Below are 19,086 nucleotides of genomic sequence, written 5' to 3' on the forward strand. Positions count from 1 at the left end.
TCAAGCGAGCTCGTCGGAGAGCTCATCGGCTACGTCATCCTCTTGCTCTAGCGCTGCTTGTCGTCCACGACCCTGTCGCCGCTGTCGGCTGCCCCGTCTGTTGGGTGGGTAGTTGCTATTCGTACTATCTAACCTGGTGCCACGGCCGGTGCTGGAGGGGTGGCCGGTACCGCCGCCTCCCGTGTCACTAGCAACATACATCATATCGTTATTCGCGTAGTAGTAGTTCGGGGGATTCCCATCCGCATCTCCGTCATCTAGGTCATTCCTCCCGTAGTCTCTTTGCTGCTGCTGTGAAGGCATACGCGGGTCTGGCTCCACTCGGTAGTCGTTGTCTTCCCGCGTGTCACTGGTGCGTCCGTGACGGTGTCGGCGACGACTCTGATGCTGAGTGTGTGACTGCAACTGCGAGGGGTGGTGGGTCTCGCCAACACCGTCCATCACGTGCGCGACCTCTTGTGGCGACCACGTATCTTGGGCCGCACCGCCGTCATCTGCGAGGCCCAGCGTGACGACCCCGTTCCCGTCACCGTGGATGCCGCCGCCGCCGCCGACGCCGTCGTCGCCGCCGAGGCCGCCCTCGTGAATCAAAAAAGGCTTATCACTGTAGACTGCCCCGGTCTCACCAACAGCACCACCTCTTTCGCCGGGGTGCCCGAAGCTGATGTTGCTTGCCCCGTTGTCTGTGAAGTAATCTTCAAAAGGAACGTTGAAGAACTGATCCGCCGGCCCGGATTCGACGCCGGCGTCTAATGCGTCTCCGGAGTCACCTCTCACGTCGAGTGGGGCATCCATTAGATCCCCCCTCCACGTAAAGCCCATGTTCTCTAGTTTGGAATCGTCGTCACCGAAGGTCTTCTTCAGCTGCTCAAACTGCTTTTCCTTCAATGCCCGTGCTACTTGCTCTCGCATTGCCTGAACAAGCGCCTCGAAGGCCTCCTCCGTGATGAGTTGGTAGGAGCGGACAATCCGCACTTTTTGTCCCTCCTTGATTGCGTTGCGCGTGTCTTCGATGATGGCGTTTCGTTGTGCCGTGTGCAGCTTTAGTAATGGCTTGGACGTCTTGCACAGAACCCCGCGCATTTCCCACGGGCTGTCCGCTTCGGAGAGCAGAACGGTCGCCTCGTCGCTGGAGAAGTAGCATAGCACGATCACCCCAAGGAGATAAATGAACTCGGACACACACGTCGCCGCGAACGGCCAATACACAGGAGTCGAAAATATGGTGTAGCCATCAAACTCGCTTGCCAGCAGCTGTTCGTGGTGGGACTGCCGCAATTGTTCAGCACAGTACTCGAGTGCGCGCTGAAAAAACCGCCGGTTTCCATCGAAGGACCATACGCACACGACGATTGCCACGGAGTACATCTGCGTCAGCGTGACGGTGATGTGGTAGAGAGGAACGTGCACGCTAAATATGCGAATGTGGCGGTTGCCGCTAACGTAGTTCATCGCAATAAGCATGTTGTTGACTAAGAGCAAAAACTCGAGCACGAAAAGCGCCGTCACGTACTGCGCCGTCGTCATAAAACCATAGCCGATGTTGCCCGCTGTCACCTCCACTGTACCGCGGACGTTCCCCAGATGGATGCTTCCACGATAGATGCAATTTTCCATGACCATTACGACACTGTCGGATAGGACGAGGTCGCGGCTAGTGTAGTACGACGGCATCGAGCTTATTAAGCGGGTGTAAAATTCTGAGATAAGGATGACCAAACTCACCATATGGGCGAGGTTAGCGAGCATGTAGAGGGACTTGAAGACAGCCTCCAGTACCTGACGCGGGTACTGGGGAGTGGGGTAGATGAAGAACATCGCTGCTATCTGATTCACCTGTTCTTTGCACGCGCTACACGAAGAGTGAGTGGGGAACACACCGTCGCCGTTGTCAGACCTTGGCACTGTGCCTCGTCGACAGCACGGTGAAGAGAGAGAGAGGGGGGGGGGTGCAGAGAGGTGGTGGTTAAAGGTAAGCAACAAGGGAAGGGGGAAGTAGAAGTGTGTGTGTGTGTGTGTGTGTGTGTGCGTGTGGCGCGTCAGATAAAAATTTTTTTTTTGGGAGGGGGGGGGAAGGAGGAGAGGCCGAGGTGCCCTGTAAAGCGTGTTGGTGCCCCTGGGTGGTGAAGGTGGGAATGGTAGTGGGGTGGGGTCAGGAACAGAGAAGAGGCGCTGGTGAAGCACGGGAAAGTCATTTTTCTGCATGAGATCGTGGAGCGATACGTAAGGGATAGGGACCCAGCAAGAGCGTCTCGAGACGGCACCTGTGGCATTCCAATTCTTTCATTTTTTTCCTTCCGCGCACTCATCTGGGCGCTTCAGTGCCCCAATCCGACAAGGTGGCCTATACAACCAATGTCTCTCCCCCAATTATCAAAATTGCATGCACGCCCCGCGTACGTGTCATTCCCTCCCCCCCCCCCCCGCACACACACACACACTATCACCCCCTCCGGGAATGATGGTGATGATGGAGGGGGGGGTTTCACATGCAGTGCTTCTCCACCAAACAAAGAAATACCACAAGGAGGTGAAGACACATTATACATGCACACTGTATCCGCAGAGCACCACCACTGCAGTGCGCCAAGAGGACGTCGCTGCAAGAGTAAATCTGTTTTTTTTTCCTCCAGGGTTGTGCGCAGATTCCCTCTCATGTCGCATCCCTTCAACGCCGCTGTTTCTTTAGGCGTGAGATACGCCAGGAGCTTCCTGTCTCCCACGACTTTAGAATCGGCGTGAATCGCTCAGCAGCTTGTTCCTTGGTAAGCCGCCCTTCTTTCGGTTTTGCGTAGAAGGCTGGTGCCAGCTCCACCAGCCACTTCGGCTCGATCATCAGCAGCTCTGTCATGTACTCCCTCTTGGTCATGCGGAGGTCGTCGTACAGAACGTACTTGGGTGGATCGTCAATGAGGACCGAGGAGGGGTGAACGTACACCTCACGCCTGTCAGACAGTGTGACGTACGAGCGTGTGTGCGAGTCGACGCGCCGCGCTGCGTTGAAGAAGTACCCTGCCGTGATGGATTTTCGCACCTCATCCAGGTTTGTGTCATTTTCGTGTGACACGTGCTGGTTGCGCCGAGCCAGCATCTCCTTGAGCTGGTCGCGTGTGTCGCGCGCCTCGACCAGCATGCGGTGCTTGAGGAAGTTATGCTTGCTCCAGTCTTCAGACATTCCGTTTTCCACCCAGGCGTCGTAGACCGCCATGAGCGTGAGCTGATCGCCCTCCGGCTGCATAAACTGGCGCCGCGCTGCGTCAGCCGCTTCTTGTTGATCTCGAGGGCGGTAGAAAACGCCACGCTTCTGAACAGCGAGCATCGACACAATTGTGAGGACTGGTTCACTGCAGCCCAAGTCGACAGCGGTGAGGAGCGTTTTACTCTGCGAGGGGTCTATGGAGAGCTGCGCCATGCGGCTTCCTAGCGGCGTGAGCAGTCCGTCGTCGTCGAGAGCTTCAAGATATCGCAGCTTCTCCAGCGCCGACACAATGGCTCCCTTCGGGGGGCAATCCATGAGCTCCAGGTTGAGGAGATCAAGCCCCATAGCCTTCAGCTGCAGCGTGACATGGAAGAGGCTTGTCCGCATGATGTCGGGGATCGTCTCCGGCACCATGTCGTTAGTGAACTGATCCTCTGTATAGATGCGGTAGCACTTACCAGGCCCGATACGCCCCGCACGACCGGAGCGCTGCATCGCCTGCGCTTGTGAAACCGGCGTCACTTTAAGCTGATCGATACCATTCCTGGCGTCGAAGATGTTTTGCTTACAGAAGCCACTGTCGACGACGTAGTAGAGGTTGTTGATCGTGATAGACGTCTCGGCGACGTTGGTGGCCAGCACGACCTTGCGGCACCCGGGTGGTGTCGGTTCGAACACCTTCGACTGCACCTCCTGAGGCATGGTGGCTGTGAGGGGCAGCACCATCAAGTCGGGCAACGGCGTGCTCACCTGTCGGCGCAGCATCTCCATCCAGCGAAACAGCTGTTCCCCGCCCAGCTCTATCTCTTCCTGTCCGGTGAAGAAGACCAATACGTCCCCTGGGGGCTCCTGCAAATGTATCATCATGACGGTCTGCAGAGCAGTTCGCACGTAGTCGGTTGTGGGGTTCGTGAGGTAGTATGTTTCCACTGGGAACGTGCGGCCCTCAATCCGGAAAGGATCAGAGGCGCCAAAGTAGGCGCAGAACTTTTCCGTCTCGAGGGTAGCGGAGGTGACCATCACCTTCAGTTCTTTGTGCTTCCATAGCGCCTGCCGCACAATGGCGAAGAGAAGATCCGTGCTGATGGAGCGTTCATGCGCTTCGTCAAGAATAATGACACTGTACCGCTGGAAGCTGTCGTCCAGCAGCGCCTCGCGCAGCAGCATGCCGTCTGTCATGTACTTGATCTTTGTAAGCGATGAGGTAACATCGCGGAACCGAACGGTGTATCCGACCTCTTCACCAAGGCGGCAGCCGTACTCCTCAGCTACACGCATGGCCAGTGTCTCGGCGGCGACACGGCGGGGCTGCGTGCAGGCGATCATGCCTCGATCGGCGTACCCGTGCTCCGCCAGGTATTGCGGAATCTGTGTCGTTTTGCCGCTGCCCGTCTCTCCAACAAGTATGGTGACCTGGTGTACATCCACAAATTTCATCAGAGCCTCCTTCTTTGCGTATATCGGTAAGGAGGTGCGTTGTTCCTGTATCGTCTGCAGTGTCTCAGGTAGACCAAAGCGTGGCTTGTTCCCGAAACTGTGTTTCATCCACGGCGCCAGCTTTGCCGGCAGATCCTGCGGTCGAAAGCCGCCTTCCTCCGGCAGGGTGCTTAGCTCTGAGTGAAGAAGGGTGGGCTGCGCCGAGTACTCTTCGCTTTCCAACATCCCGCCTTTTCGCCCGTAGCGGTCTTCGTCGAAGGCCGACCCACCGCTGCGACCGCTTATTGTCACACCAAAGATGTCTTCCCGCGATGGCTGCTGAGCGCGTTGCGTCTTGCGGGCGATGGTTCGGCGGTCCATGTTGATCTTCTCCTGCATCTGGGCTGCCTTCTCCATGCTGTTCAGCTTTGACGAGTCCCCTTGCTGGCGCTGGGCGAGTCTGTCCAAGATGGCTTGCCGGTGCTGCGGTGTCTGGGCGTCACGCAGCAGCTGTGACGGCAGGGGTGCACGATAGTTAATGCGACGGTGCAGCATCGAGGAGAAGCCCATGTTGCGCAGGAAGCGAGGCTCTTCGTCGTTTAGCTCCACGTCTTGCCCACCGCCACCTTCCTCCTCGTTGTCTTCAGAGCGCAATTTGAGCAGATCCGCTTCATCGGCAAGACCGCTACGGACATGCTGGGCGAGACGAAACATCTCCTCCGGCGAGACCTTCATGGCATTCTTCCGCTCGGTAGCTAACGTGGACATGTTGGATATGTCAACGCCACCGTGCATATGACGTTGTCGCTGCTGGTACGCAAGGCGGGCCGCCTCTTCAGCACTGCGCTTGGCATCATCGGCCAGCAGCAATGACCCGACGGCGAGTCCTGTCTCCACTGTATCCTTTGAGAGGCAATCGTGGAGAACGCGGTACAGCTGCTGAATGCTTGACATGGGTATGTCGGGCTCCTCGTCTGACCCAGCCCCGCCATTGATGGCGGCGGAGAGTGTGTTCAGGATGTTTTGCTCCGTCGCTTTGGCTGTGTCTCTCTCAGCGCAGTAGAGCTCGACGAGCCCTTCCACGTCGTCAAGGTAGCCGTCGCTTTCTTCTTGTGTGGCGGGGTGACCCATTATCTGCTCTAGCTGTTCGTAAAGCACTGTCTTGCAGTACAGCTCCTGCAATTTCATGAGAAAGGACATGTTCTGTTGCTCGGCAATGTCGTCCTCGCTGCCATCCACCGCCGCCACATTGTCGCTACCAGCGTTCATTGTTCTCCCTTTCTCTCCACCACTCGTTCTGGGAGCAAGGGGATGGGGTGCGCGTGTGCGTGGGGGGGGGTGGGCTGGGGTGGCCGAGGTGCTCAGTGCAACACTCCCACAGAAGCGGAGCTGCTTGTGCGTTACAGAAGGGTGGTAGTGATAGTAGACGAAGCAGATTAACAACAACAAAAAAAAATGCACGAAAAATGGGAAACTTAACTGCGCCTCGAAGCAAAAATTTTTTTTGTGCTACCCCTAAAAAGAAGGCGCAATCGCGCACACGAGAGGAGGAGGAGAGCCGTGTACCTAATATAGGAGTGGGTCCAGTAGTCAGATGTTAGGGGTAGATGTGTTCAAACGAAGTAGTGAGGCAGGTGAGAGTGTGCCAAGAGGAAAACATGAACATGAGCATGCGGCCCTGTTTCGGAATGAGGAGGGGGTGGGGTGGGGTGACGGGTTCTCTCCCGCACATGGCGTCTGTCTTTCCATGACTATATATATATATATATTTGCGCTTTCGTCTGGTGTTCTCGTCCTTCGCATGCCATTGATCGCTTGTTTGGGCTGTAGAGAGAGGGAGCGTGCGTGTAAACGGAGAACGGAGGCGGCAAAGCTTCCGGAGAGCGAGGTTGGGGCTCATAGCATTGGAAGGCCGCCCAATAAAGAGCGACACACACACACACACACACATACACACACACAGAGAAAAAGAAGAACTCACTGCAGAGAGGACGGGGGCTATTTAAACAAGCAACCAAAAAGGAAAAATACACCACATCCAGCGAAAGCGAATGTCAATAGAGGGAAGTACGTACTCGCGGCGACGCTGTGGTGGTGCCGTCGCTGATGCGGCTTTATCTACATGAAGAGGAGGCCGATTCACGATACGTTTCAAAGGTCAGTGAGAGAGCGAACAGGTACACGTGTGGTGGTGTGCACTGCGCTTGTGCGTCTCCAGGTTTCCGCAATCATTGCCAGTCTACTGGGTGAGGGGAGTGGGGGTCATGATATCACCAAGCTGCCATTTTCTTTTTTTTTTTTGGGGGGGGCGGGGGACGGTACGTAGGGTGGCGTGGTGAGGAGACCCCGTACGACTTTTCCTTACTATCACTTCGCATTGGCTGCGGCAGCCTCCGCTTCGAGCGCCACTTCCTCCTCCAGCGTGGATGGTGCGGGCATAAGACCCAGCTTTTTGGGGGCGGCGCCGGCCGAAACCCGCTTGAACTGTACGAAGCCGTAAGGGCTAGAGCCGATGTTGTCCAAATCGCCCATTTCGATAAGCTGTTGCTTTGTGACGATAAAGGAGAGACCAAAGACGGCGTACTCGGCGTCCCACAGCTCGACCAACTGCTTCTCCTTGCTGTAGCTCTTCACGGTGGCTACACTGCGGCCCAAGTTCGGCAGTTGGCGGGTGCGCAGAACGTCGTAGTTTAGCAGAAGGACTGTGTCCTGAGACTGCGTGGACTTTTCCAGCAGTTCGTCCAGTTCATCGTCTACATCGATGTCCTCCAGCACCTGCACGGAGATGGTCTCTTCGGTGCTGCTTTGATGTGCATTTCGCGACTCGAGGAACTTGCGGCACCCCTCTGCCATGAACGAGGCGTCGATGTTTTTGTTGATGATCGACAGTGACACCTCGACATCACGCCACGCAAAGGCTTGACTGCCGCGCCGCCGCTGATCATCCATCGTCTTCAGGTACGCTTCGTAGAAGATCTCCTCCGGGCTGTAGTAGTGACCCAGCTGCGAGAAGGCGAAGGACATGCCTTGAAAGTGAGGGCTGGGGCTAACGAGGAAGACATTCAGAACGGGCAGGAGGTCTAGGCGGAAAGGACGACTGCACGACGGTGGAAACATCGGGGCCACGGCGCCTCCAGTAACGGCAATCCGCGACACGAGCAGCACACCGCGTGTGCGATGCTTCCGCGTGACATCACTGTCGAGCAATGACTGGAACACCTCCAGGAGTGGTGCTGACCACTCGCGCAGGAAACTGTTGGGGTTCGTGTCTGCCACACGCACGCTGCCAAGCTCCGCATCATAGCCGACGACCATGCCAATATTACCAAACGGGTGCGAGGCCCCGTTTACAAGCAAGTGGCTGGCATCGAAGTGAAGCAGCAGGGCATGGTTCCCGTCGAGTGATGTCTGAATGAGTTCCTCGAGATGCGGCAGCTGCAGGGTGACGGGCCCGTGTGCGTTGGTTTCCCCGTGATACGCTTTCACTTCGACCTCGTCCTGTAGCCCTATCACACGCAAGTACTGCGTCAGGCATACGTGCATGATTTCCAGTGTCAGGTTGCGAATAACCAAGGCGGGGATTTCAAACGGAAGGCGCTGCACTACGTCGTCGAACGTGGTCGGGACGCCGAGTCGGGTGCACGTCATGGCCACCATCGTCGGCATGACCGGCAAAGAGGGAAACGTGAACGCCTTTGGTATGGCAAAGGCAGTCTTGCCTTCCCAAGCGCTACCCAGCTTGTGCTGGCGATCCACCAGCTCTAGTCGACTCTCCACCGTGGGGGCCACGGTGATTGGGGCACCAACGCGCCGCGACGTCGGGTCTGTGCTACGCTTCGAAAAGATCAGGTACCCGTTCCCGGTCATTGCTTTGTGCAGGCGATCCAGAGGGCATGACCAGGTCCGAGAAAAGGTCTTTGGATGGGCATCTATCAGTAGGGCCGTTTGCATTTCCTGATCGTAGCCGGCCAGCACACACCACTGCGGATCTTCCACAATGTACAGCACGTTGTGCGCTACACACGCGTTGTACATGATCACCATCACGTGCTCTGGGCACTCCGGGTCGGTGTTTGCGTTCTTGACTCGAATGAGGATGGACTCGAGGTCGAAGACCGAAATGGTCGGCACTGCATCCTCACGGAAGATCTTCGTGAGAACCGGGTAAAGGTGCACGTCCATGTCGCGTTGCGACAGCTGCACGTAGCCGGCGGCGTATTCGTAGACTTGCTCTAGCGGTAGCACGCCGTCCACAAACACCTCGGCCGGCAGTTTCATGGTGCGGATAATGTCAGAGACTGGCAGGCCATTGCCGTACCCGTGCGTTCCGGGGCGAACACCACCTAATAGGTGCATTGCCCACGCTACACCGACAATGTGGGGACTGATGTGGTGAGAGATGGCCAAGGCGTCCATACCGAGCTGCGTCGTTCCGAGCACCTTACCACTGCACAGTTCTGGGGTCCAGAACGTCTTGATCTCATCCGTGGTGAACTCTGGGTTCAGTTCTTTCTTGAACACGCGAATGAAGCCGCGCGCGCGGTGGCCTTCCTTGGCGGTCATCATCGCCTTGAAGAGAGACGCCACGGGTACCTCCCTCAGCGTCACATGCAGCGAGTCGTTCACGACGCCCTCGGCGATGGTCACCATAAGCTGAACGGCGTTGCGAACATCGACGACAGCCGCATACGCACCCTCGTTTCGGGGGGAGTGTTGACGTTCTACGTGGTGCGGCTTCGGCCCTAGTACAGACGTCGCTAGTGGGGAGTTCAGATCATCTTCGTCTTCAAAGGCGTCCAAAAGCATTTCTTGTTCCAGCACATACGGATCGAAGTTGACGATACGGATGGCCTGTGTCTCTTCTTCACAGTCCTGCATGATGAGGCGTTGGAATTCGGGCAGCTGCAAGCGGGTCTGTCGGTCACCCACTTCGTTCGGGCCGAGCTCCACCTGCCCCATTGTTGGTGACACGTCAAGGTGTACCGCTTCCAGACTGTAATCACCTTTGAACCGGTTATCAACGTCGAGGAACTCGCGAATGATGTCTGCCATGATAGGCAGATGCGGTGAGCCGGAGTGTAGCATGTGAAGCGGGGATTGCGTGGCGAAGAAGATGTCTTCTAGTGTGACGCGACGACGGCGGTCTTTGCAGTTGGCTTCACCACCAAGGAGGTAAGAGAGGGCCACGGCTGCCGCACCGAAGTGGTTGCATTGCATTAGATCAACGAGAGCGTCTGGGTTTTCGGCTTCGTAGCTGCGAAAGAGGTTCATGCGTGCTTTTCGAATCTCAAGGACTTGCTGGCGCGTGTGCTTGGGCTGTTGCTGACCCACTGAGGCAGAGCCTGCGCTTCTGTTGGTCATATCGTTTGCCACGTTGCCGGATAACGCGATGCCGCTGCCGTGCACAGAGTTCAAGTTGGTCACAGTGCTGGGGCCTGAGGCGCCACCGTAAACTATGAAGCCAAAGCCAGTACGGCTCTCCAGTGGCGGTGCGGTGCCAGTTGCCGAGGCGCCGATACGGTTCTGTCGATGGAAGTTCCCTGGGGGAGCACCAACACCCTGCTCAGAAGTGAATGTCGTCGGTGTAGGGGTGAAGGAAACAAGCGACGATGGCCGACGAGCTCCGCCTCGGTCAGAGGTGGCCTCGTCATCCGTGGCCTTCTGCACGTCGTTCGGGGAGGCCCCACTGCCGTAGATGCGGTCTTGGTCCATGATGCGTCGATTGAGCGATGAAATTTGCTCGAGTTCCCCGAGCGCGGTTTCCCACTTCTGCAGGTGTTCCTGCACCGACGGTCCACTACCCATGCTTGCTCTGCCGACGATTGAAGTGTCAAGGGAATTGGCAGTGCGAGGGAGGGAGACTGGGGGCAGTGGTGAAAGATTTCTACCGAGTAGAAGAGCGAGAGAAAAGGCGGATCAATGTTTCTACGTGAGCACACACACACACAGACACACACGTATGCTAGTGGTCGTTGCACCGACTTCCATGAAACCGCAGAAAAAAGAACACAAAGGATGACGCAACCACAAAAAAGTCGAAGTTGCCGGTGTGTGTGCGCGCGCAAGGGCCTCGGCCGTTTCCGTGGTCTGACGAAAATGATGATCTACCGTGTGGCCGTGTACACTCACTGCACGGAGAGACGTTGAGGCGGGTGTGGGGTGGGGTATATATGCGTGACCGCACGGGCCAATTGACCACAAATCTGTGGAGAGACCAACAACCAAAGCGATAGCACCAATAGAAAGCAAATGAGAGGCAACATGACCGAGGAGATCCAAGGCGACTTTGTAACAAGTGCAGTTGGGTGATCAATGCAAGGGGCATGAGAGGTTAAAAAGGGTAGGAACAGCGCCCCCACCCCCTCGGTGGTGTGCGGCTGCTGTCAACAGATGCGACGGCAAGTGTGACAGGAGCCTCTTTTGTTCTCGCTGTGTCCCACAGAGAGCCACGAAGGACAGATCACCAGAGGATCACTCTCTCTCTTTTCCTTCTGTTTCTGCGTAGAGGGGTTTTGTTGTATTTCATGTAGTCAGCACACAGAGGCAGATGAGCGACAGGCATACGTCAACCCAGAAACAGGAACACAGGTTCAAAGGGAGAGGGGTGAGTGGGACTAAGGGCGGGATGGAGGTTCGGAAGCAAAGTGACGAGGGGGAACGGGGGGGGGTTAGGGGATGCCAGCTTCGTTGCGGCATCGCGCCTTGTATCCATCGCTCCCTCATCGACACTTGCTATCGTCACAGTCTATAAGGGCACGAATCACTTGAGCGATGATGTCAGTGTGCTTACTCGTGAGGAGCGCGGTATCGATGCCCCTACCCTTGCTGAGCTGCTTGCAGAGCTCCTCCTCCTCCCTTTCGAGGGCCTCTGTATCCCATTGAATGTAGTTGAGGTCCTCTTGAACTTTTGAAAGTGTGGCCTTGGCCACTTCTACCTCTTGCGCATTGCGGCTGCGCAGCTCATCTAGTTGAGCTTGCAGTTCGGCTACGGTGCTCATGAATGTATGCGTCGTGACGCGGTCTGCACTGAGTTTCCTATCGTTCTGATGGCAAGTCAATCAAAGGGGCGAGAGAAGTAGTACCACGTATGGATAGTAGGCGAGGTTGTTCTTGTCCACATCTGAGGGAGTGGTTCTAAGCGTGGGCGATACGAAAAGGTGCCAGTTGCGGGGAAAAGAGGGGCCCAATGGAGAGGAACACGAGGATCGTGAAACGCAAAGTGGTGGACCTGAAAGGTCCATACATGGCAATGAGGCAGAGAGACACCTCAGCTCATCCATGGGAGTGTCGTCCTCTAGGAGAGCCGTAGGATGGTCCCGCCACAAAGAAGAACAGATGCGAGTCACCGTCCAGTCAGACGCTCGTGCCTCCCACGCCACCACGCGCGCAAGATGCTCGACTTACCTTGCAGTGATGCAAGAAGCGGCGAGAGGTGCCGTCGACACCCCCTGTGAGGACACACACACACACACACACACGCATGCACGAAGAATACCTTTGAATTCAAAGACCTTGTTGCGCTTGAGCAACTGCAGGAGGAAGCGCTGTACTCCCACGCAAACTTAAATTTGCCACCCAGCAACTATCAAAATTATCTAGTCCTCGGAATGGAGCTGCCTGTCACAGCCCTCACTGCCTGCCGTGCCTCCTTTGCCCCTGTCAAAGAAAAGACGCTGTGTTTCCAGCCTTCCTCAAATTTCGTACGCATCAGATGAATCGAGACTTTTGATCGATTTTTGTTTTCATTCACGTATCCCCCCAGGCGCCTGACACAACTGTGCATGTGAGCGTGCGCGTGTGTACCAGAGCGTATCTAAAGGTGTCCTAAGCGCATCGTTCCTCACCATGTATACGAAAAGAGGGCATATATATAAATATATATATATACATATATATACATATATACACATATCGTTTTTTTTTTTGGGGGGGGGGGGGGGGCAACACAGAGGTGTGATGTGACTGTGCGTTAGCACCGACACTTTCACAAAAACAAGCGTCAACACAGGAACCATCTAGCAGCACCGCATGGGTCTTAACACAAGGGTACACATCTACGTAGACAGACATGAGCAACCACAAAACATCTCAGATCACTGCACTTAGCGACGAAGGTATGAAGGATGAAGGGAAAGGAGAAGGGGAGAGAGTGGAGCAGGGGAGGGGGAAGAGACAGAGGGAGGCGGACTCCTCTTTGAACTGCTCCCCACCGTACCTCACCTTCACCCCCCTCCCTTTCTCCCTTCACATGAAACCGACCTCTCCGCTTGGAAATGTGATCTTCATTCATCAGCGTAGACATCACACATTGCCCCAAGTCGTATGGGGACAGATGCGCACATACCCAGAAACTCACAAGTTCCTTCATACACGTGTATTGCCACCGGCACAGACACGCTGTCCGTGCGCGCGCGCGCGCGCACGTGTGTGTGTGTGTGTGTGTGTGTGGGTGGAAGAAAACGCAGATGGGGAAGGCGAAACAGGCAGAGCACGTAGACGATGAGGACATAGAGGGCTGATGTTGCATGAAGATGTTTAAGCTTGTGAGGTAAGCTCCCCTCATTTTGGAATTTCGAAGCCGACAAGGGTGCACAGGGTACTAGACGTTCTTGTTGCATGCGCACTGCATTCAAAGTGTTGCAAATGCAGTGCGTGCGTGCAGTGTAGTTTGCAGGACGCAAGTGCCATCGCTGCAATGTCAATAGCGGTGGCTTTCACCTCTGTAAGCTTGGTTTCCCGTCTGTTTTTTTTTTCAAGTGAGTTTTGGGTACCAAGTGATGAGCCGCCCGTGATCTGCAACGAGGTAGCATGAGCTACTTGGAAAAGGGAAGCGTGACAGCGGATGTGAAGAGCACTCCACCATCGTTGGAGGCGCACACGTTTCCGTACGCGCTTGGAGTTGGGGGTGGGGTTGGCGAGGAGGAGAGCGTGTCAGAGAATCAACAGTGTGTGTGTGTGTGTATATATTTGGGAGAGAGGAGACCCACAGATACACACACACACACGCACACACTCCACCCAAAACTACACAGGTGCGTGCTGTCACTTGGGATCAGGGGGAGGGGGCGAAAACGGGGGTGCGTTAACGCGCTTGCGTACACCTGGATAGACATACACATTTACACATGTGCGCACATATACATGCATATATATTGGCGTAGTTTGCATGCATGTCTTCCGAATCTAGTGGTTGTCTCGGCCGGACAACTAAAGTTGAACAGCGACAGGAGAGCACCAGGGCAAAACAAGAGACTGGAAGCAAGCGGAGCGGTACGGGGTACGTTACACCGACAGATGGCGAGAAGGCTTTTCAGAACACGCAAACAGACACACAAAAATACACATCCTCAAACAACTCGAGGCAGTGAGACAGAGAGAAGAACAGTAGAATACGGGGAGAAGAGAGAAAACACAGTGAGGGGCGGTGGAACTTTCACCAACACACGCACAAAATTGGTTCCTACTGGCTGCGATGAGGGCCACACTCGAAGACAGCCCCCCCCCCCCCCCCCCACTCCCCCAAGTACGCACATACACATTGAGGCCATGCGTTACATAAAATTTTTAACAGGCGTACTTTGAATGTTTTCTTTTGCGTATCCCAGCACACGCCCAGTTTAGGAAAGGTAAAGAAGAATGCACGGTGGGTGGGGAGGGGGGGGAGAGGAGGAGGATCGAGAGAAGTGCGGTGAAGAATATCCCCCTTCCCCCCGTATTCGCTCTGTTGTACCACAGCAATCGAGCGCCACACGCTACTCTTCCTGGCCACAGATTCATCATGTGGTGTGGAGAAGCGGTACACAGACGCTGTGGCACAACTAACCCAGTCATCTGGGCGCCAAAATCCATAGCAATCCATCGCTCTGGCCCCTCTTTATATATTTTTTGAGCACCCGACCCGTTTATCACCAGAGGCGATTCGGCATCGGCGAGGAGATGAGTTGCAGCTTAGCTTCCTCGAAGGATGGTGTCACAAGCCCTTGGTACCGCACGACGAGGTGTGTTCCCTTCGCCATTTGGGTGAGGAGAGGGGGAGAGTGATGAGAAAAGGAGAGAGCAGCATAGAGGGGCAAGGGTCTGGCCCACGCGTCGGGTAGTGATTATACAATCACGAGCAACAGGGAGGGGGAGCAAGCGAACAACACAGAATCCGCAAGGTCAAGCATCGCCGGCCTGCAACTAGTAGAGGCAGTCAAACAGATGGGGTGGATCGACAAATGCACCCATGTATCCCTTCGCAATACTGCGATTGGCCATGTCGCACCCGGAGATGCCCACGCAGGGGTACACAGTGTTGCCCTTCATTCCACTTTGCTCATCCACTACCATGCCAACGTACTTGCCGTCCATGAACATTTGCACAGCACCGGCGTTGGTGTCCACTACGAAGGATGCAACGCCACCACACGTAGGCACGAAAAGCCGCCAAAACTTGTGCGTCTCTGCGCCGTTCACGAACACTTTCGAGGTTTGAAGATCCATACAGGCTTCCCAACGCCTACCAAGAGGCAGAGGAACAGCACCGATTGTCTGCAAAAAGCTCTGCTGCTGCGCATCCTGGTCCTGAAGCGATTCTCTCGTCCCTTTGTTCAACAGAACACCCTTGCCGAACTCCAGGTCACGCAGCTCATGATCGGTGGCGTAGACGCTGTTGCTGCAGAAGCCGATGCGACAGTTGTCAGTGTTGACACGGTAGGAGAAGAAATACTTGCCTGTGTTCGGCTGCATGGCAAGGCTGCCAATTACAGGGCGGTATGGCAATTCGCCACCACCCTTGTGCCGAACGCTGTTGCCCTCGATGGTGTAGATGTCGCAGGCGCGATTCCACTCGAAGCTTACACTCTTGACGCTCTCTGGCGTCGCGGGTGCGTAGGGACTTTGGGCCGGAGGTTTCGGAATAAGACAACCGGCCTCGCACCGCGGGTCCCGAGAGTCCCTGTTGATTGCAGGCATTTGAAACATTGTTGCGCAAAAAAAAAAATGGATGGTGCGCTGGGGGGTTATAAGGGGGATTTCTGTCAAATGTGTATTTGGTGGCAGATGACGAGGCTGAGGACAATCAATCTTTTCTGCTCGCAGATTTCATGATGCCCGATGAGGGAACTCAGTGTCTCTGGAGCGACTTCTCCCTTTTTAAAAGGTCTAGTACCGCAGCTCGAACCCGTTCAAGCTTTTTATCTTTTTTTTCCCGTTCGTTCTGCAACCCACTAAGCCCAGCGGGGAGGGCCGTTTGGGAGAAGAGAGACGGTGGTGGTAGTCGTATGTTCTTAAGAGGCACGAGTGCAGCAACGAAAGAGGTGACCCCCTTGTAGTTGTGCGCCTTCGCGCCTTCAAGCGTGTGTGTATATACTATAAATTGAAGGTACACTTTCCTTGTGTACCTCGAGGAGGGAAAGTGAGGGCAGTACGGCCCTTGGTTAGGAAAGAATGGGGGAAGTGGTTGGGAAGCAGCTTTCTGGCGGGTGGGGATTGCGGGTGGGGGGGTGGGGGGGGAGAAGAAGGAGAGAGAGCAGGTAAAAAACAACAGCGCGAGGGCGTGTAACATCGTCATCAAAAATTAAAGCAATACGTTGAAAGCGGAGAAAAGGGGAGGTTTGTGCCCGAAATCTGAGCGTTGTTGTTGTCCGAGGACGTTCCAGGATACCTGTAGGCACAAACCATGCACGTGGTCCCTGCGGGCTACCCTGCTGTGTTCTCTGATACCGCCCCCCTCCCCCTATTTCAGATACACATCAAGTTTTTCGTTTTTACCTCCCTCTGTCTCAGACTTCTCGTGACGGCAACTTCTGAGGCGTGGGTGCGGCCACGAACTACGCGGCCCTCGATATGCGGGACGTCTACGGGGCTTTGTGTTGTTTTGGGGATGAGTTGAAATGAGGCGACAAAAAAGGTAAAAACAAAGAGAACAGAGAAGAGGGAGAAGTCACAGAAAAAAAAGGAATCCCAGTGTTGGTCACGACAGCCGCCGGCGCAGTGGATACAGTCTTCCGCACAGACACTCCCGTCATGTACTCGCACCATTCAGCACACTCCACTGCTGCCTTTAGCACGCTTAACGGTGCATGTTGACATAGCAGCGAATGAAAACAACCTGGTGGCTCAAGCAACCTGCTGCAACCGGTGGGCTGTGTGCATGTCCGTGAGAGAGAGTGGAGTAGTGAGACACAGAGTCTGCGGCTGCACAGCTACGACACCGCACCTTACTTCTTCTTGGCCACCTGCTTGCCCTTCGCCTTACCGCGCAGCTTCTTGTTGCGGTTGCGGCGCTCCTTGACCGACTTGCGGGCCGGCAGGCGAGCCTTGCCGAAACCCATGCGGGCCTTGCGGTAGTTGGGCTCGAAGCGCTTGAGGGACGCGAGGTCATCGTAGATCAGGCCGAAACCGGTCGTCTTGCCGCCGCCGAACTTCGTCTTGAAGCCGAAGAGGGAGACCTGGTTTTCATCCTGCACCCTGTAAAGGGTGGCCAACTTCTTGCGGATCATCTGAGTCGGCACGGTACCACACCAGTGGGGGTGGTTGACCTCCACGATGAACTGCTTGCGGTTAAGCAGCTTGTTCACCTTAAACTGGGAGGTGCGGACTGACACCTCCGCCTTCTTCTTCTGGAAGACCATGATTCCTACTGTATCTCTCTGTCGCACGTGCGGGCGTGAGCCGAGGGCATGTTTTGTGGGTGTGGTTAGTGATGAGTGGTACGGGAGGAGGGGGGCGAGGCAGCGGAGGCAGAGCAAGTGGAAAAGAGGGGGTAGTGCATTTGAGAGACTACATCGGCACTCGTAGTTTTGGAAGGCGCATAACCGTCACAAGAGGTACCGACGCCTTTGAGGAATGAGCTGGTGGTGGTGGGGACGGACCAGCAAGAGTATTACGTGCATGTGGTCCCTGCGGGCTACCCTGCTGTGTTCTCTGATACACATTATTTTTTTTTTACCTCCCTCTGTCTCAGACTTCTCGTGACGGCAACTTCTGAGGCGTGGGTGCGGCCACGAACTACGCGGCCCTCGATATGCGGGACGTCTACGTGGCTTTGTGTTTTTTTTTGGGGGATGAGTTGAAATGAAGCGACAAAAAAGGTAAAAACAAAGAGAACAGAGAAGAGGGAGAAGTCACAGAAAAAAAAGGAATCCCAGTGTTGGTCACGACAGCCGCCGGCGCAGTGGATACAGTCTTCCGCACAGGCACTCCCGTCATGTACTCGCACCATTCAGCACACTCCACTGCTGCCTTTAGCACGCTTAACGGTGCATGTTGACATAGCAGCGAATGAAAACAACCTGGTGGCTCAAGCAACCTGCTGCAACCGGTGGGCTGTGTGCATGTCCGTGAGGGAGAGTGGAGTAGTGAGGCACAGAGTCTGCGGCTGCACAGCTACGACACCGCACCTTACTTCTTCTTGGCCACCTGCTTGCCCTTCGCCTTACCGCGCAGCTTCTTGTTGCGGTTGCGGCGCTCCTTGACCGACTTGCGGGCCGGCAGGCGAGCCTTGCCGAAACCCATGCGGGCCTTGCGGTAGTTGGGCTCGAAGCGCTTGAGGGACGCGAGGTCATCGTAGATCAGGCCGAAACCGGTCGTCTTGCCGCCGCCGAACTTCGTCTTGAAGCCGAAGAGGGAGACCTGGTTTTCATCCTGCACCCTGTAAAGGGTGGCCAACTTCTTGCGGATCATCTGAGTCGGCACGGTACCACACCAGTGGGGGTGGTTGACCTCCACGATGAACTGCTTGCGGTTAAGCAGCTTGTTCACCTTGAACTGGGAGGTGCGGACTGACACCTCCGCCTTCTTCTTCTGGAAGACCATGATTCCTACTGTATCTCTCTGTCGCACGTGCGGGCGTGAGCCGAGGGCATGTTTTGTGGGTGTGGTTAGTGATGAGTGGTACGGGAGGAGGGGGGCGAGGCAGCGGAGGCAGAGCAAGTAGAAAAGAAGGGGTAGTGCATTTGAGAGGACGAGGCAGGGGAATGATCGCGAGGTTGGGACGAGGACGGGAGTATCAATGGTAGATGGATACTATTGACACAACTGCAGATGACTTTCGCTTGCCCAGCTCAGGTACGGTTCCACCGTCGTGGACGGTACGCTGAGCATTGGAGTCGGAGCGGAGGGGGGGGGCGTTCTGTTGGTATGATCAAGATCGTACAATCGATCTACACTACAGAGGAGTCTCTTTCCCCCTTCTCTATCACTTTGGTAGCGTGTCAAGGAAGGACACCTGCATTTTTACGTGGTGGTCAAGGTCTACTCCCCGACCCTATGATCCGTATGTTTCCACTTCTGGAGTTCTTTTACCTTCTCCACGACGCTGCGACAAAACAGCCGCTTTCAACAACCACTTCGCGCCAAGACGGAGTCACCATTACCACCGCCGGGGTGCGAGGTGTGTGTGTGTGTGTGTGTGTGTGGAGGGGGTAGAACAGGAGCTATCTGAGCGTGCGCATACACACACATACACACACCAGACACCCAATAGGCTC

General features: G+C 55.5%; 7 protein-coding genes across 7 annotated transcripts; all 7 read right to left on the reverse strand.

Annotated features, from left to right (window-relative positions):
• On the reverse strand, positions 1-1,818 carry JKF63_00282 (uncharacterized protein; the record flags this gene model as incomplete). Its single annotated transcript, XM_067896334.1, has 1 exon — positions 1-1,818. One exon carries the CDS (start codon positions 1,816-1,818, stop codon positions 1-3), a length of 1,818 nt encoding a protein of 605 aa, XP_067752491.1.
• Positions 1,819-2,668: 850 nt separating this feature from the next.
• JKF63_00283 (uncharacterized protein) lies at positions 2,669-5,884 on the reverse strand (the record flags this gene model as incomplete). Its single annotated transcript, XM_067896335.1, has 1 exon — positions 2,669-5,884. One exon carries the CDS (start codon positions 5,882-5,884, stop codon positions 2,669-2,671), a length of 3,216 nt encoding a protein of 1,071 aa, XP_067752492.1.
• Positions 5,885-6,982: 1,098 nt separating this feature from the next.
• JKF63_00284 (uncharacterized protein) lies at positions 6,983-10,420 on the reverse strand (the record flags this gene model as incomplete). Its single annotated transcript, XM_067896336.1, has 1 exon — positions 6,983-10,420. One exon carries the CDS (start codon positions 10,418-10,420, stop codon positions 6,983-6,985), a length of 3,438 nt encoding a protein of 1,145 aa, XP_067752493.1.
• Positions 10,421-11,334: 914 nt separating this feature from the next.
• On the reverse strand, positions 11,335-11,613 carry JKF63_00285 (uncharacterized protein; the record flags this gene model as incomplete). The annotated part of the gene is made up of 1 exon (XM_067896337.1): positions 11,335-11,613. The coding sequence occupies one exon, from the start codon at positions 11,611-11,613 to the stop codon at positions 11,335-11,337; it is 279 nt and encodes a 92-aa protein (XP_067752494.1).
• Positions 11,614-14,794: 3,181 nt separating this feature from the next.
• On the reverse strand, positions 14,795-15,577 carry JKF63_00286 (uncharacterized protein; the record flags this gene model as incomplete). Its single annotated transcript, XM_067896338.1, has 1 exon — positions 14,795-15,577. One exon carries the CDS (start codon positions 15,575-15,577, stop codon positions 14,795-14,797), a length of 783 nt encoding a protein of 260 aa, XP_067752495.1.
• A 1,238-nt stretch (positions 15,578-16,815) lies between these two features.
• On the reverse strand, positions 16,816-17,229 carry JKF63_00287 (uncharacterized protein; the record flags this gene model as incomplete). The annotated part of the gene is made up of 1 exon (XM_067896339.1): positions 16,816-17,229. The coding sequence occupies one exon, from the start codon at positions 17,227-17,229 to the stop codon at positions 16,816-16,818; it is 414 nt and encodes a 137-aa protein (XP_067752496.1).
• Positions 17,230-17,998: 769 nt separating this feature from the next.
• Positions 17,999-18,412, reverse strand: JKF63_00288 (uncharacterized protein; the record flags this gene model as incomplete). Its single annotated transcript, XM_067896340.1, has 1 exon — positions 17,999-18,412. The coding sequence occupies one exon, from the start codon at positions 18,410-18,412 to the stop codon at positions 17,999-18,001; it is 414 nt and encodes a 137-aa protein (XP_067752497.1).
• Between the last annotated feature and the right edge of the window lie 674 nt (positions 18,413-19,086).

This window comes from Porcisia hertigi, chromosome 36 (assembly GCF_017918235.1).
Source record: "Porcisia hertigi strain C119 chromosome 36, whole genome shotgun sequence".
NCBI classification, from domain to species: domain Eukaryota; phylum Euglenozoa; class Kinetoplastea; order Trypanosomatida; family Trypanosomatidae; genus Porcisia; species Porcisia hertigi.